This window comes from Cicer arietinum, chromosome 4 (assembly GCF_000331145.2).
Source record: "Cicer arietinum cultivar CDC Frontier isolate Library 1 chromosome 4, Cicar.CDCFrontier_v2.0, whole genome shotgun sequence".
NCBI classification, from domain to species: domain Eukaryota; kingdom Viridiplantae; phylum Streptophyta; class Magnoliopsida; order Fabales; family Fabaceae; genus Cicer; species Cicer arietinum.
In genome coordinates this window covers 39,877,925-39,891,999 of record NC_021163.2, presented here as the reverse complement: position 1 = coordinate 39,891,999, position 14,075 = coordinate 39,877,925, and the positions used below count along the sequence as shown (strand labels likewise).

The following is a 14,075-nucleotide window of genomic DNA, read 5'->3' as shown; positions in this document are numbered from 1 at the left end:
GAAAACTGAGGGCAGATATGGAAGCAGGGGGCCGAGGCGAGTGCGGTGGAAGAAGCGGCACCGTGAACGGCGGCCGGACGCGCCGTCACGCGCGGCAGTAGTGGGCGGCGCGTGGATCTCACGCGCAGGAGGTCAGGCAGCGCGTGGGGGCGCGTGAGGGCGTGTGAGGGAGGTTCTGATGATGCGGCTGAAGGGTTTTGGCCGATCTGGGGTGTACGATGCTGCTGGAGTGGTCGTTCGTCGAAAAAACTCGTCAAAAACAGTGACGGCAGTGATGGCAGCGATGATGGGGCGTGAACGGCTGAACAAAAGTTGAGGAATCAGCGTATCAACGAGAGAAGGGGGAAACCGGAGTTTGAGAACACGGTTTGCCGAAAGAAATATTCACCGGAGACAGTGGGTCGTCCGGGTAGTTGACGATTAGGGTTTGTCTCTCAGTTGGCTCTAGATACCATGTTGAATATAAAGAGTATTGAGAGACATATAGAATAACCCGTGTGTTTCAACTACACAGCGGAATCTCTTTATATAGACACAGGGTATTGAATAACCCTAATTTACAGTAATGCTAACGGGCCAGAATACTTACATACTTACGGCCCATATATATTATTTACATTCTAATATAGTATTTAACATATCTAATGATTGTAGTGTCCTGAGTTGTTTCTATCGATATTATTTTTCTTGATATGTATAATTGTTAAAGTAAAATTTAGTGAAATATAAATGACTGAGAGTTCTCTGTCGAGGAGATTGCTTAGGAATTTTCAAATTTAAATGTTGAGCTGATGTTTTAGGTCCTTTTATTGTGCTCTTAAATCTGTCAAAACATTGTAACTTATTGTAGTGTATTTGATTCTCCTTTTCGAGTTTTGAAATTGTATTTTTAGTCTTTCCCTTTTCTGTTATCATTATGCACAACATTTTTTATAAACACTTACACGATATATATATATATATACACACACAGACACGGAGAAGCATACTATATATCTTTGGTCAGTAACCATTTATTTTATTCAATTTTAAACTTGGGAGTTAAAATCTCTTGCAGGAGAATGCTCAGAAAATTGCTGAGTTCCTTGCCTCTCATCCGCGAGTGAAGAAAGTAAACTATGCTGGTTTGCCTGGCTCTCCTGGACGAGATTTACACTATTCTCAGGTGTTGATAAATCAAAATATCAGATGATTTTTGCTATGCCCATTATTGATTTTCTCATGTATCTATATGCCCCTTTCCAGGCAAAAGGTGCAGGATCTGTGCTAAGCTTTTTGACAGGTTCACTTGCTCTCTCAAAGCACATTGTTGAAACCACCAAGTACTTTAGCATAACCGTTAGTTTTGGTAATAATTCTTCTACCGTTCTCTTGTATCATATTGGTGTTGTTAGTATTAAGACTAGTTTCTTGAATCTTCCTTTACTAAAGAGAGGTTGGTCATCTTGAATTTTAAGTGATATTCCACCCTTTTGTTTGGCTTTTGTTTTGATCAACTGATGTATAATTATTTAGGCCTGAACTCGATAATCACTGGTCTTTTAAATCGACCTTCAGAAATGACTTTGCAAATATATATATAAATTTCTTGGCAGAGGTTTTACTTTGCTAAAATGTTAATTAATAGTTATGCCTTGAGATATTGAAATTTGAAAATAACTCCTCTTGAGAAGTGGCAATCACACATTGTTCTGTTTGGAAAATAATGTGTTGAAAGTTTCCCGAGCTTCCTGTGATGTTTTAGCACTTCTTATATGCTACAACAGCTTGTCTTTGATATTGGTCTTTCTCACAAACATTGGTTGCTTATATCCCTAAGAACATTATCTGGTGTCTTCATTTCACTACCACCCATTAGTTATCTTTATTTACCTTGAAGATATGACTCCATTTTCTTTATTTTGTTTTTTTGAGAATAAGACTTATTGATTACTCCACCGTTGTGACTGACTGGATGGAATTTCTACAATGCTACTTTGGTTCCAGACCAATAGCTTTATTGTCTCAAACAAAGTGATCATTCTTGAGTTAGTTGCAGACTGTCACCCTCTAATGGCAAATTATTGAGTAAAGAGAGAAGTTTATGAAAAATAAGAATTGCTTTTTACTATTAACACACTTTATAGTTTATACATGATAACTTTAATTAAATACCACACTTGGTTGGACACCTATCACACAATCAGTCACACTTTTTCTTGCTTCTTTCTCCGTGCACAAAACCATCACATCATTTCCTATTTAGACAGTGATCTTAAAATCTTATTGGATTGTCTAGAGAATGTAGCAATTAATGGGTTACATTTCCCAAGTACCCACAGTTCACCGACATCTACAGGCCAAGATGCTTGAGAAATGTTAGGATATATTTCACATGGTAAGTGGTAACAGATCACGTGTGCTGACTCTTCAGCATTATAGAGGAGCAATAACTCAAGTGGTCTGTGGTATCAAGTTTGTTATGAGACTACTTGATTTCAAGATCAAATCCTCTAAGCCATTTGGCTTGTTTATCATTTCCTTCCCTCCTCTCTAGGATGTTAACACCTATATCTGGATATGTCTTGAACATTTCTTCATTATTTGTCTATCTTTGTTTCTTTTTAACCTTTTGATTGGGAGTGCTGATTTCCAGTTAAGGCTTCTGAATTCTATTTTCGAAATGCTTTTTTTGCCAACCATGTGATTTATTTAAGGGCATCCCTTGTTAACTAACATTCCTTTCCTAGAGATGTCTATCAGTAGACTGATAGAATCTTGTACTTCCTATCTTAGAAGAATAGGGAAAAAGTGTATAGTTTTATTGATAACAAAGGAAAAAGGATAACACAGAGGACTCTAATCCCACTCTTTAGTTGACACAAATTTTGTAAAATCAAATGGCTAATCTAAACCTAAGGCAAGTATCTCTATTTATAATAGGTAGGGAAACTGAAATACTAACTAACTCCAACTAACTCCAACTAACACAATCTAACTAACACCAACTAATATAACTAACTAGGAAGTTTCATTCTTACCCTTATTTCTAAAGTAGACCCTTGTTATTTTATCCTTATAAATCGGGTTTACTTGTGATCCTAACAATACCACCCACCCCGGAAACAACCTTGTCCTCAAGGTTAAATTCTGGAAACTGGTTGAATAACTCTAACATACTCTCACAGGTTGCAGCCTCAGGTGTTTTGCCTTGCCACTGAACCAAAACTTCTTGAGGTTGCATCATTGTGTTAAAATTTCCAGTGGTAGAAACATCTTCTCTGCTTCCACAAGAATCACCACTCAGATTTTTCTGGGCAGCGATGCCATGGCCCAAAAGCCAAATTGCAGTGGTAACAACGATTGCGAGAGGTTTGAGTGTGTGAACCCCAAGGTTTCTGAGTCGAGCCGGTTTGAGGAAGTCATCAACCTTGTTGATTTGGGTTTTGACTGATGGTAGGGCCGTTGACAGAAGTTGAACTGGTGGTGGTTGGTAAGTGCGATACGCTGCTCCCTCCTGAAAAATGAGCATCTCCATGGCTGTGATTTTGAGTTTAGGAAGTGCTGTGGTTGTTGTGCAGTGTTTTTCACTGCCGCGTGCATTCTCCATTACACAAGACAAATTATCTAGGTTATACCGGCGCATGAGGTCGCACACATCTTGACTTAAGCCAGACAAGAAAAACCCCAAGAATTGTTCTTCAGATGGTGTCTTGGTTTACGAAATCAGTTGTTAAGTCTTAGATGTACTCTTTCGCAGTACCACTTTGTTTTCAAGATGCGATGCGTTTATAAAGGTGACCTTCATTATCTTCTTCACAATGATGCACGAAGGTTGGTGAAAACTGCTCCCATGTAGGATTCTTGGTCTTTTTCTTCCAAAATTGAAACCAATGAATTGCTTTTCCTTCCATACTGTTGAGTGCAATGTGCAGTTTTTCTAATGTCTTCACCTTCGGGACGGGAAATAACTTATCTGCATGAGCCAGCCATCCAATTGGATTATCACCTTCGAAGGTGGATTAAACTGTTAACAATGAAAAGAGGAAGAAAGAGGAAGAAGAGAAACAACCACTCTAGGGTTTCATAACATATAATGAACCAAAACTAAAGTTAATAGGGTTACAATGAGTATATATATAAAAGAATAAAATTGTCTAAAATACCCTTACTACTAATATATAATAATATTATCCAACATCTCCCCTCAAACTCACGATGCATTAAAATGGAGCATCGAGAGTTTGTCAACTAAAAAACGGAAACGTTTAATGGAATCCATCTTTGTAAACAAATCAACAATCTGTAAAGTAGAAGAAACAAACGGTAGAGTAATAGTTCCATGCTGAAGATGATGACGAGTAAAATGACAATCAATCTCAATGTGTTTGGTGCGTTCATGAAAGACCGAGTTGTGAGCAATTTGAATAGCACTCTTGTTATCGCAGTGCATCGGAGTTGGCTCAGAAAGAGAGATACCCATATCAGACAAAAGCCAACGCAACCAAATTATTTCAGCGGTAGTGGATGCCATAGCACGATACTCAGCTTCTGTAGAGGAGCGAGAGACAATGTCTTGTTTCTTACTCTTCCAAGAAATAAGAGAGTCTCCAAGAAAGATACAGAACCCTGTGGTGGATTTACGATCTGTGGTGTCACCAGCCCAATCAACATCAGAATAAGCTCGTAACTCTAATGAGGATGACGATGGAAAGAGAAGACTTTAAAATTGAGTTCCTCGAAGATAACGAAGAATCCGAATAACTGCTCCCAATGTACTGTAGTGGGAGAGACAACAAACTGACTAACAACATGAACATCATAAGCAATGTCAGGTCTGGTAATCGTAAGATACACTAAGCTGCCAACCAAAGTACGATACAAAGTGGAATCTGGTAAAGGAACACCATCCGAAGGAGCATATTTCACATTCAACTCAAGAGGAGTATTTGCTGCTCTAGTATCAGAAAGACGAGCCTGATCAAGAATGTTGGCAATGTACTTGGATTGAGAAAGAAGGTAGCCTATAGGAGAGTAGGCAACTTCAATCCCCAAGAAATAGCGAAGAGTTCCCAAGTCCTTCATCTCAGACTGTTTGGCTAACTGCAATTTCAACTCATTGATTCCACTAACATCATCACCTGTAATAATCATATCATCAACATATAGAGAAAGTATAATGCGACCATGAGTGGTGGACCTTATAAACAATGCAGAATCATGTTCACTAGAGCAAAAACCAAGAGAAGTGATCACAGTAGAGAATTTCTCAAACCAAGCTCGAGGAGCCTGTTTAAGACCATATAGAGCCTTTTTTAACTTACATACTTCCCCTTGATTATGAGAAACTCCTTGCGGAGGGACCATATAGACTTCTTCATGAAGCTCACCATTTAAAAAAGGATTTTTGATATCCATTTGAGACATATGCCAGTGACGAATAGATGCAACTGCAATAAGAGTACGAATAGTGGTCATCTTGGCTACAGGAGCAAGAGTTTCTTCATAATCCATACCATATTGTTGAGAGAAACCCTTAGCAACAAGACGTGCTTTGTAGCGCTCAACTGACCCATCAGACTTAGTTTTGATCTTGTATACCCAACGAGACCCAATAGCACGTTTTCCAGGAGGAAGAGGTACTAATTCCTAAGTATTGGTTTTGTGCAATGTAAAAAGTTCTTCTGCCATAGCCTGCTGCCAAAGAGGATCAAGAACAGCCTCTTTATAGGAAGAGGGCTCAGACAAACTGTGAATAGAGGTTAAGAAAGAAACAAACGAAGTTGAGTAAGTGGAATAGACAAAATCAGGTAACTGAGTAGACTTACGTTGACGAGAGGGGTAACGAGGAGGATCAACAATCGCAGGAGGTGGTTGGACAGCCGGGGGGACAAGAGGGATGTCATCATGTGGAGTAGTAGTATTTGTCCTGCAATTCTCAATAGTACAATCACTAGAAGCGCTATCATTAGGACCAAACGGATCAATATGGGTTAGTTCAGAACTCTTAGTAATCTGCGAATCAGAGGAAACAGAGTAAAAAGGAATGTGCTCAAGAAAAACAACATTACGAGATACATAAAGTTTTCTTGCATGAGGATCATAACAACGATAACCCTTTTGACCATCCCCATAACCAAGAAAAACACACATGGCTGAACGAGAAGACAACTTACTGCGCTCTACTTGAGGGCGAAGAACAAAACAAGTAGAACCAAAAACTTTCAAAGAATAGTAATCAGGGGTAGAAGCATATAATTTTTCAAAGGGAGACAAACCTGATATGATAGAGGATGGAATTCTATTAATAGCATGAACAGCAGTAAGAACTGCTTCTCCCCAAAACTCACTAGGAACTGAAGCGGACAACAAAAGGGAACGAGCAGTCTCTATAATGTGACGATGTTTCCTTTCAGCAACTCCATTTTGTTGAGGAGTATCAGTACAAGATGTTTGGTGGCGAGTGCCATCATAAGCAAGTAATTCAGAAAATTTATTAGAGGTATATTCACCACCTAAATCACAACGAAAACACTTTATAACAGAATTATGTTGAGTTTTGACCATTGCACGAAATATATGATAAATGTCAAAAAATTCAGACCGATTTTTCATAAGATAAACCCAACAATAACGAGTGTAATCATCAATAAACGAAACATAATATCTAGATCCACCTTTGGTGAGCACCGGTGATGGACCCCAAACATCAGAGTGAACTAAATCAAAAGGCGCATATGAAACGGAAACACTTTTACTAAACGGTAAAGCTGGAAATTTAGCAAGTTTACAACCACAACAATCTGAGATATCACAGGGTTTTAACTTTCCTAAGGCTCCAGTAGAAGCCAAATATTTTAATCTAGAAGCAGAAACATGTCCAAACCTCTCCCAATTTGCCTCCCGGAATGTGGATCCTGCACACAACAAGAAGTGGAAGAAAACATAACCGAATAACCGAGATCACATATTTGACTAACAGAAGCAAGACTCAAAGTAAGATTAGGAATATAATAAACATCAGAAAGAGACATGTTAGGTGTGGAGATAGAACCAACGCCTGCTAGTGGCATAGGAGTGCCATCAGCAGTCATAACCGACACAGACGAGACAGGTTTCACAGACACAAGATTTATCATCGTATGTCATATGATGAGATGCTTCCGAATCAAGAATCCATATGGAAGGAGATATACCTGACATACCAGAGGAGTTCAAACCTTTAGAAGAGGTGGCAGACATGGCATGTGATTGAGTGGCAAGAAGTTTTTGAAGTTGTTCTGCAATATCAGATATTTGAGAAGCAATCTCAGATGGGTATACAGAACCAGAACTAGAGTCAATGGTAGGAGGAGCAAAAGCAACAACATTGGACGATGACCCCCTAAAATTCTTCTTATGTGTTCTCCCCAATTTCGGACAATGTGCTTGAAAAGAGTCATCCTTAGCATCAGCCATAACAAATAATGACAAGAAAATACGACAAATACAATCACTGAGACAAAATAAATTAGGGATAATCTGGTACTGTGCGAGCCCGATTTCTCCCTCTCCAGACGTCGTTTCGCCGATCCGACCGTTGAAGAGGAAGACCTAAATGTTGCGAACCTGCTGTTCAAAAATAAGCCCGATCCAACGGTTAACGAATGCGCAATCGATGTTTTTCTGAGACTGATTTAACAAAATCGGGAATAGGGTTACTCTTCTCTTTTCTCTTTTGGTGGTTGTCTTTCCTATCAAAATAGTATCTCTCTTCTCTACGGTAGATCCCAAAATCAACCAAAGCTCTTTGATACCATGTTAACAATGAAAAAAGGAAGAAAGAGGAAGAAAAGAAACAACCACTCTAGGGTTTCATAACATATAATGAACCAAAACTAAAATTAATAGGGTTACAATGAGTATATATATAAAAGAATAGAATTGTCTAAAATACCCTTACTACTAATATATAATAATATTATCTAACATAAACAACTTTTTCATCCAAGAATTGGGTCATTCTTGCTCTGTCTGTAAATCTTGATCAGAATCAACCCTTTCTGGTTTTTTCGGCCTCTGAACCTTTATCAGATTCCTTGGATGAAATAACAGAAATATTTTTGATTGCTTTGCGATCATATCAGCAATCTTGGTGATTGCAGATCATCAAATTTGCTGGAGTGTGCATGCTTCTGCATTCAACAAAAAATTGCTTCAATGCAGCCACACGTTATTCCATGGCAAGGAGCACGACAAGGTCGGACCAATTGATAGGATCTTGTACTTCCTATCTTAGAAGAAAAGGGGAGAGGTGTATTGTTTTATTGATAACAAAGGAAAAAGGATAACACAGAGAACTCTAATCTCCTCCACTAGAGCACTCTCTAGTTACACAAATTTTGTAAAATCAAATGGCTAATCTAAACCTAAGGCCAGTGTCCCTATTTATAATACATAGGGAAACTGAAATACTAACTAATTCCAACTGACACAGTCTAACACCAACTAAAATAACTAACTAGGAAGTTACATTTTTACTCATATTTCTAAAGTCGACCTTTGTTATTTTATCCTTGTAAATAAATGGGTTTACTTGAGATCCTAAGGCCCCGTTTACTTTGTGGAAACATTTTATGTTTTTATTTTCTAAAATGCGTGTGCATTTTATTTTGATGAAAGACTTTTTAAGTGAAACAATGTCATGAAGAGATGATGATTGCCCGATAATGGAGATGCATTTCCGAAAATATTGAAAACACTTTTTTGACATGAATAATGCTAGCAACGCATTATTTGGCACACTTTTTTATTGGTTAAAATTCACATGGGTCTCAACAAATTTAAATGAGACCCGCACAATTTGTTGTAACCCACGTCAATTTCAACCAATAGAAGAGAGTATGTTGGTATGTGTTTGTTAGAGAGTGTGTTGCTAGCACTCTTTGATTGACATTTTCATTGTTTCTAGAATTGTAGACAATTGTTTACCTTCTTATCAATGAGTAAAATTAACATAAAATTTAGGAAATGAAAACAAGAAGTGTTTCAACAAATTAAACAGGCTCTAACATAGACTGAGATAATAAGATGGTAGTGGTTTTGAAGAGGAACTTGTTGCTAATATGTAGATTTAAGGACATCATAAAGCTTTATATGCTATTCTACTGACCTTGTATATGCTTATTGGCAGGGAGTGTAAAATCCCTCATCAGCCTTCCCTGCTTTATGTCGCATGCTAGCATACCTACTGCAATTCGTGAGGCCAGAGGTTTAACCGAAGATCTAGTTCGTATATCCGTTGGTATTGAAGATGTTGATGATCTGATTGCCGATCTAGACAATGCATTTAGAACTGGGCCTCTGTAATTTCATATAAATATCCACCCAGGACCAATTGGATAACAAATACTATATATCTAAGTTCTGATGAAACATGTTGAAGATTTGGAAACATAGTTATCCCCGGTTCTGGAGCCTGTGGGGACTGAAAAGTTTAATGTAATTTTCGTATTTACAAGTTACAAAAATCCATATTTTTTTTTGTAATATTGAGATGTAGTCGTGTCTTTAACCAAAGATCAACGCATTTATTTTTTAGAAACATATTTTCTGATCAAATGCCATTTGAGTAGCCAATGCTTGTTGGCTAATAAGGCTCAAAGCCTTCTGGATTAGGTTCTACATGCTCATGTGGTTCAATTATTCCTATGGTCAAAAATAGTACCTATTGATGTTCACGAGGTTCAATTATCCCAATGGTCAAATAGTACCTGGTGACAGGGCATTGTTCCATTGCCTAGTTAAGGTCAGAGAAGTAATAACTAATTTAACGGTTATTAAGAAAATTAGTTAAGTTTAATTAATTTTCATATTAGTTAAGTTTAATTAATTTTTTTAGATTTTATGTAAAACATAATTTAAATTTATTAAATTATTTTCTTGAATGTCAAACACTCAACTATAAAAATTAAATATTTTTTTTAATTAAAATAAGAGTAAATTAGAAATACTAGTATTAAATGAATTAAAAGTAGTTCATTTTTATTTATAATAGTGACAAATATTCGATGCCAATTGTTTTGCTTATTATAATGATCTCAGAGTACTAATTTATCATATTTATATGAATAACTTATGCCTTCATTAGAACCAATAAACTTAACAACCAATTAAAATTAAAAAAATAGGCCAATGTTGTCTAATAATTATAAATAGGTAGTATAGTAAAATGAAAGTCGCAGGTCAAAATTATTATTTTGTTTATTTACTCTCACTGTCTTTTATTGGCAAAAGATCAGAACTGATAGTATATACAGAATACCAATGAGTTAGATATAGTAGAAGAGGCTCTGCACAACTAATCATAAGAGCCACATCTAGTTATTTATTGTATTAGGCTCTTTATACAAAATTGCTTCAGGTAGGAGAAGGCACTTTGATAACTAAGGCTCTGCAATGAATAATTATTCATTAGACTAGTAATGTTTTTTTACACAATTAGACTACTAATGTTAGTAGTTCCCTTCTAATAAAATTAATAATTAACTACTAGTATTGACTATTTCAAAAGAAAGATAAAATATTCTCACGAGTTGAATAAATTGCTTGAATGTTAGTGTTTCTATTATAGTTTTTAGAGTATATAAGTAATATAAAGGCATTAGTAGAAACATCCATTAATTTTGAGAAAGTGAATAAGTGATATAAATGCACATTACATTTAATGTTTTTTAGTCCTCTAAATATATATTTAGTCCCTTTAAATATATCAACTTTCAGTTTTAGCTCTTCTAAAGAATTTATTTCAATTTGGATCCTTCTAAATTTTTCGATTACAAATTTTAGTAATAAATTTTTACAAAAATTCACATCGCATGTTTTAATTGATTTTTTTTATGACATGTTTTTATTAAGACTTTAAAATATCATTAACTTAATAACTTAACAATTTAATCTTTAGTTTTAAATTATAGATAAATTAATAAAGATTCGAGATTAAATAATTAAATTATTAAACTAATGATATTTTGAAGTCTTATCAATGGTATGTTACAACAAAAAGTCACTTGGAATATGCAATATGAAATCTTATAGAAAACAAAGACTAAAATTGGTATGAGAACGTTTAGAAGGACAAAAATTCTAAGAAAATTTTGAAGAAAGAAACTAAAAATAAAAATTATATATCTAAACAGACTAAAAACATATTTAACTTTTTTTTTTCAAAATACATGACATTAGGCTCTATGTGTCTTAGGTGTTTTATGTTAAGTGAGGTATTGTTAAAAAAAAAAGAGACATTTATACACTAAAATAATATTAATAAACATGTCCATTTTTTTTAAGAGATAGAGATGATTTCTTAAAAAATAAAAAGAAACATACACATATTTAATCTAACAGAATTGACCATTTTCTCCAAGTTACTACTAATCCTCCACAAAATTCTCCCTCATAGTTAATTTAAGTAAAATAATTATTTTTCCTAATAACGAGTTTTATGCATCTTGTTACACACCACACCTTTCCCAAACCTAACTCAAGGTTGAAATGAAACTCTCTTTCATGCAACACTACAGATTTGTTCATTATGTCGTCCTTTCAATATAATCCTCCAAAAGCTGACATATCATTACACCTTTTCAATCTCTTCCCATTCTCTAAAGCACAAGACAACCATTATTATTTCACTAATGTCTATCCAACAAGACAACAACAAACCCTAACAAAGTTGTGTGTGTGTGTGAGAGTGGTGAAATGAAAAATGTAGTGTTCTAAGATATAAATAAAAACAAGAACACAAACAACAATTTCTTCATTTTGAGAAAATTCATTCATGGGTTGTTCCATCTCAAAAAACCTTACCATAGTTGCTAAAAACTCTAAGGAGGATCACTCTTCTTCTTTGGTTTCACCTTCTCATTCTTCAACACGAGTTATACCAAAAGCATTGTCTCTACCAATGCCTCTTGTGCATCACCCTCCAACAAGAAAAGGTGACACGCACCACCTTGTCTCCCTCACCTCAACCACCTATGGTTCCCTTCTCTTTATTAACCAAAAAGATTCCAACTTTAACTCCAAAAGTTGTGATTGTGAACCCAAATCTCCACCCCATGTAACCAACAAATTGAACCAAACAGAGCCACAAGAGTCATTGTCCCCTGTCTCTGTCATCAACACTTGGGAACTCATGGATGGCCTCAACGACGATGAGTCCAATTTTGACACCCCAATTGTTTCTTCAAAAAATCTTATTGATTCTTTCTCAGTAACTGCGTTGGACTCTTCAAAGAAGCCACTTTGGCAATATTTATCTGAGGAAGCTTTGCTTGCTAATTTAGATTCAAATGCTGTTTTGAGTTACAAGAGAGCACTGTTATCAAGAAAACTAGGAAGCAACAACAACAATAATCTATTAAGGTCAATTGAATCTAGTATTACTAATAGTAAGAGCCATTTGAGGTCTTCTTCATTTTCTAAAAATTTGTGCATTTTACATGGTGCTGAAGATAGAATAGTGTTGTATTTCACAAGTTTAAGGGGTATCCGCAAGACTTATGAAGATTGTTGTTCAGTTAGGATGATATTGAAAGGATTTAGAGTTGCAGTTGATGAAAGGGACATTTCCATGGACTCATCTTATAAGAACGAGTTGGAAAATGCACTTGGAGGCAAAATGGTAATTAATTTGCCACATGTTTTTATCAGAGGAAAACATGTTGGAAATGCTGAGGAAATCAGGTTGCTAAATGAGTCTGGTGAATTGGGAAATCTTTTGAAAGGGTTTCCCATTAAGGATTATTATGGGTTTGTGTGTGAGAGGTGTGGAGATGCAAGGTTTGTTCCTTGCTCAAATTGCAATGGTAGTAGGAAAGTGTTTGAAGAGGAAGAAAGGGAAGTGAGAAGATGCTTTGATTGTAATGAGAATGGTTTGATAAGATGCTCATCTTGCTGCTCATGATTTGTAGTAGATTAGTTAGTTGGTTTAAGTGTACTCATAGATACTCTCTTTTCTCTTATTACTTAATTACGAGGAAAAAATGATTATTTTAATTAATGGTATAATGGTGCGACGATTAAATTCCTCGTTCTTTTGTTTCTATTTTTTCAACATATATCCCAACAAAACAATAACCAAATTTGTTTTGGAAAATAGTTTACATAGATTAGATATACTATCAAAGTGGTCTCAAACATTCTTAAAAATTGAGTTTAAAATTAAAAACACACTAAAATCTATAATATTAAAAATCTGATTTTATTTATTTATTTTTTCTCTTTTTAAAATCTGATTTAGTTTTTTATTTATTTATCCGTAGTATTTCATGTGTAGCGACGATAATAAAATCCACATATGTGGGTACTCACCAAAATTCATCATAATTTGGACAACAAAATATGCTTATATGCTTTGCTGTTATTTTTTATTTTATATATATATGTACATATTTAATATTTTTAAAATATTAAAAAAATAAAAATCTTCTTTCTTTAGAAAATATAGTTTTAATATTTTTATTTTATTTTATTATTATTTTATTATAATAAATATGACTTTTAAATTTAATATTTTATAGGTTTAATTGTAATTTTGGTCTATTTATTTTCACCAATTCAAAGAATTGGTCATTTTATTTAAAAGTGGATAATTTTGGTATCTTCTTAAGATCTTTGAATCAAAAAAATTCATAATATAGAATCATCTAGAGACATTACTTATTCATATATCATTAATTAAATTACATAATAAACATATTATACATATTGTGATATATAATTTCCTAATATAGAATCATCTAGAGGCATTACTTATTCATATATCATTAATCAAATTAAAAAAATGAAACTCTTTTGAAGTTGAAAGTTAATTTTTTATAAGGTTTTATTGAGATTTCATGAGTGTTAATCGTTATACATCATTGTATTATATCATTATATTATATGTTACATTATTTAAAAAATATCACACCGTCATTTTTTTAGTTCAAAAATCAAAATAAAACCAAAGAGGCAGATTTTAAAATAAAGGCTTAATTGCACTTTTGGTCCTCCTATTTTAGGTGAATCACGAAAGTAGTCCCCCCATTTTGTTTGTCCCCAGCTTTGGTCCC

At 34.8% G+C, this 14,075-nt stretch overlaps 2 protein-coding genes across 2 annotated transcripts in view; both read left to right on the top strand.

Annotated features, from left to right (window-relative positions):
• Window positions 1–9,642, top strand: part of LOC101495762 (cystathionine beta-lyase, chloroplastic) — a 28,235-nt gene extending 18,593 nt beyond the window's left edge. Inside the window, exons 11-13 of the mRNA XM_004514668.4 lie at window positions 1,058–1,165; window positions 1,246–1,348; window positions 9,152–9,642. Coding sequence (XP_004514725.1) covers window positions 1,058–1,165; window positions 1,246–1,348; window positions 9,152–9,327 — 387 coding nt within the window. The 3' untranslated portion in view covers window positions 9,328–9,642. The remainder of the gene's footprint in view (window positions 1–1,057; window positions 1,166–1,245; window positions 1,349–9,151) is intronic.
• A 1,857-nt stretch (window positions 9,643–11,499) lies between these two features.
• On the top strand, window positions 11,500–13,025 carry LOC101496083 (uncharacterized protein At5g39865-like). Its single transcript, XM_004514669.4, has one exon. The coding sequence runs from the start codon at window positions 11,798–11,800 to the stop codon at window positions 12,923–12,925; it is 1,128 nt and encodes a 375-aa protein (XP_004514726.1). The 5' UTR covers window positions 11,500–11,797; the 3' UTR covers window positions 12,926–13,025.
• The last annotated feature ends 1,050 nt before the right edge of the window (window positions 13,026–14,075 follow it).

Bases quoted from the DNA above. Each gene is read 5' to 3' on its own strand.
- LOC101496083 (XM_004514669.4), top strand. From the start codon at position 11,798: ATGGGTTGTTCCATCTCAAAAAACCTTACCATAGTTGCTAAAAACTCT.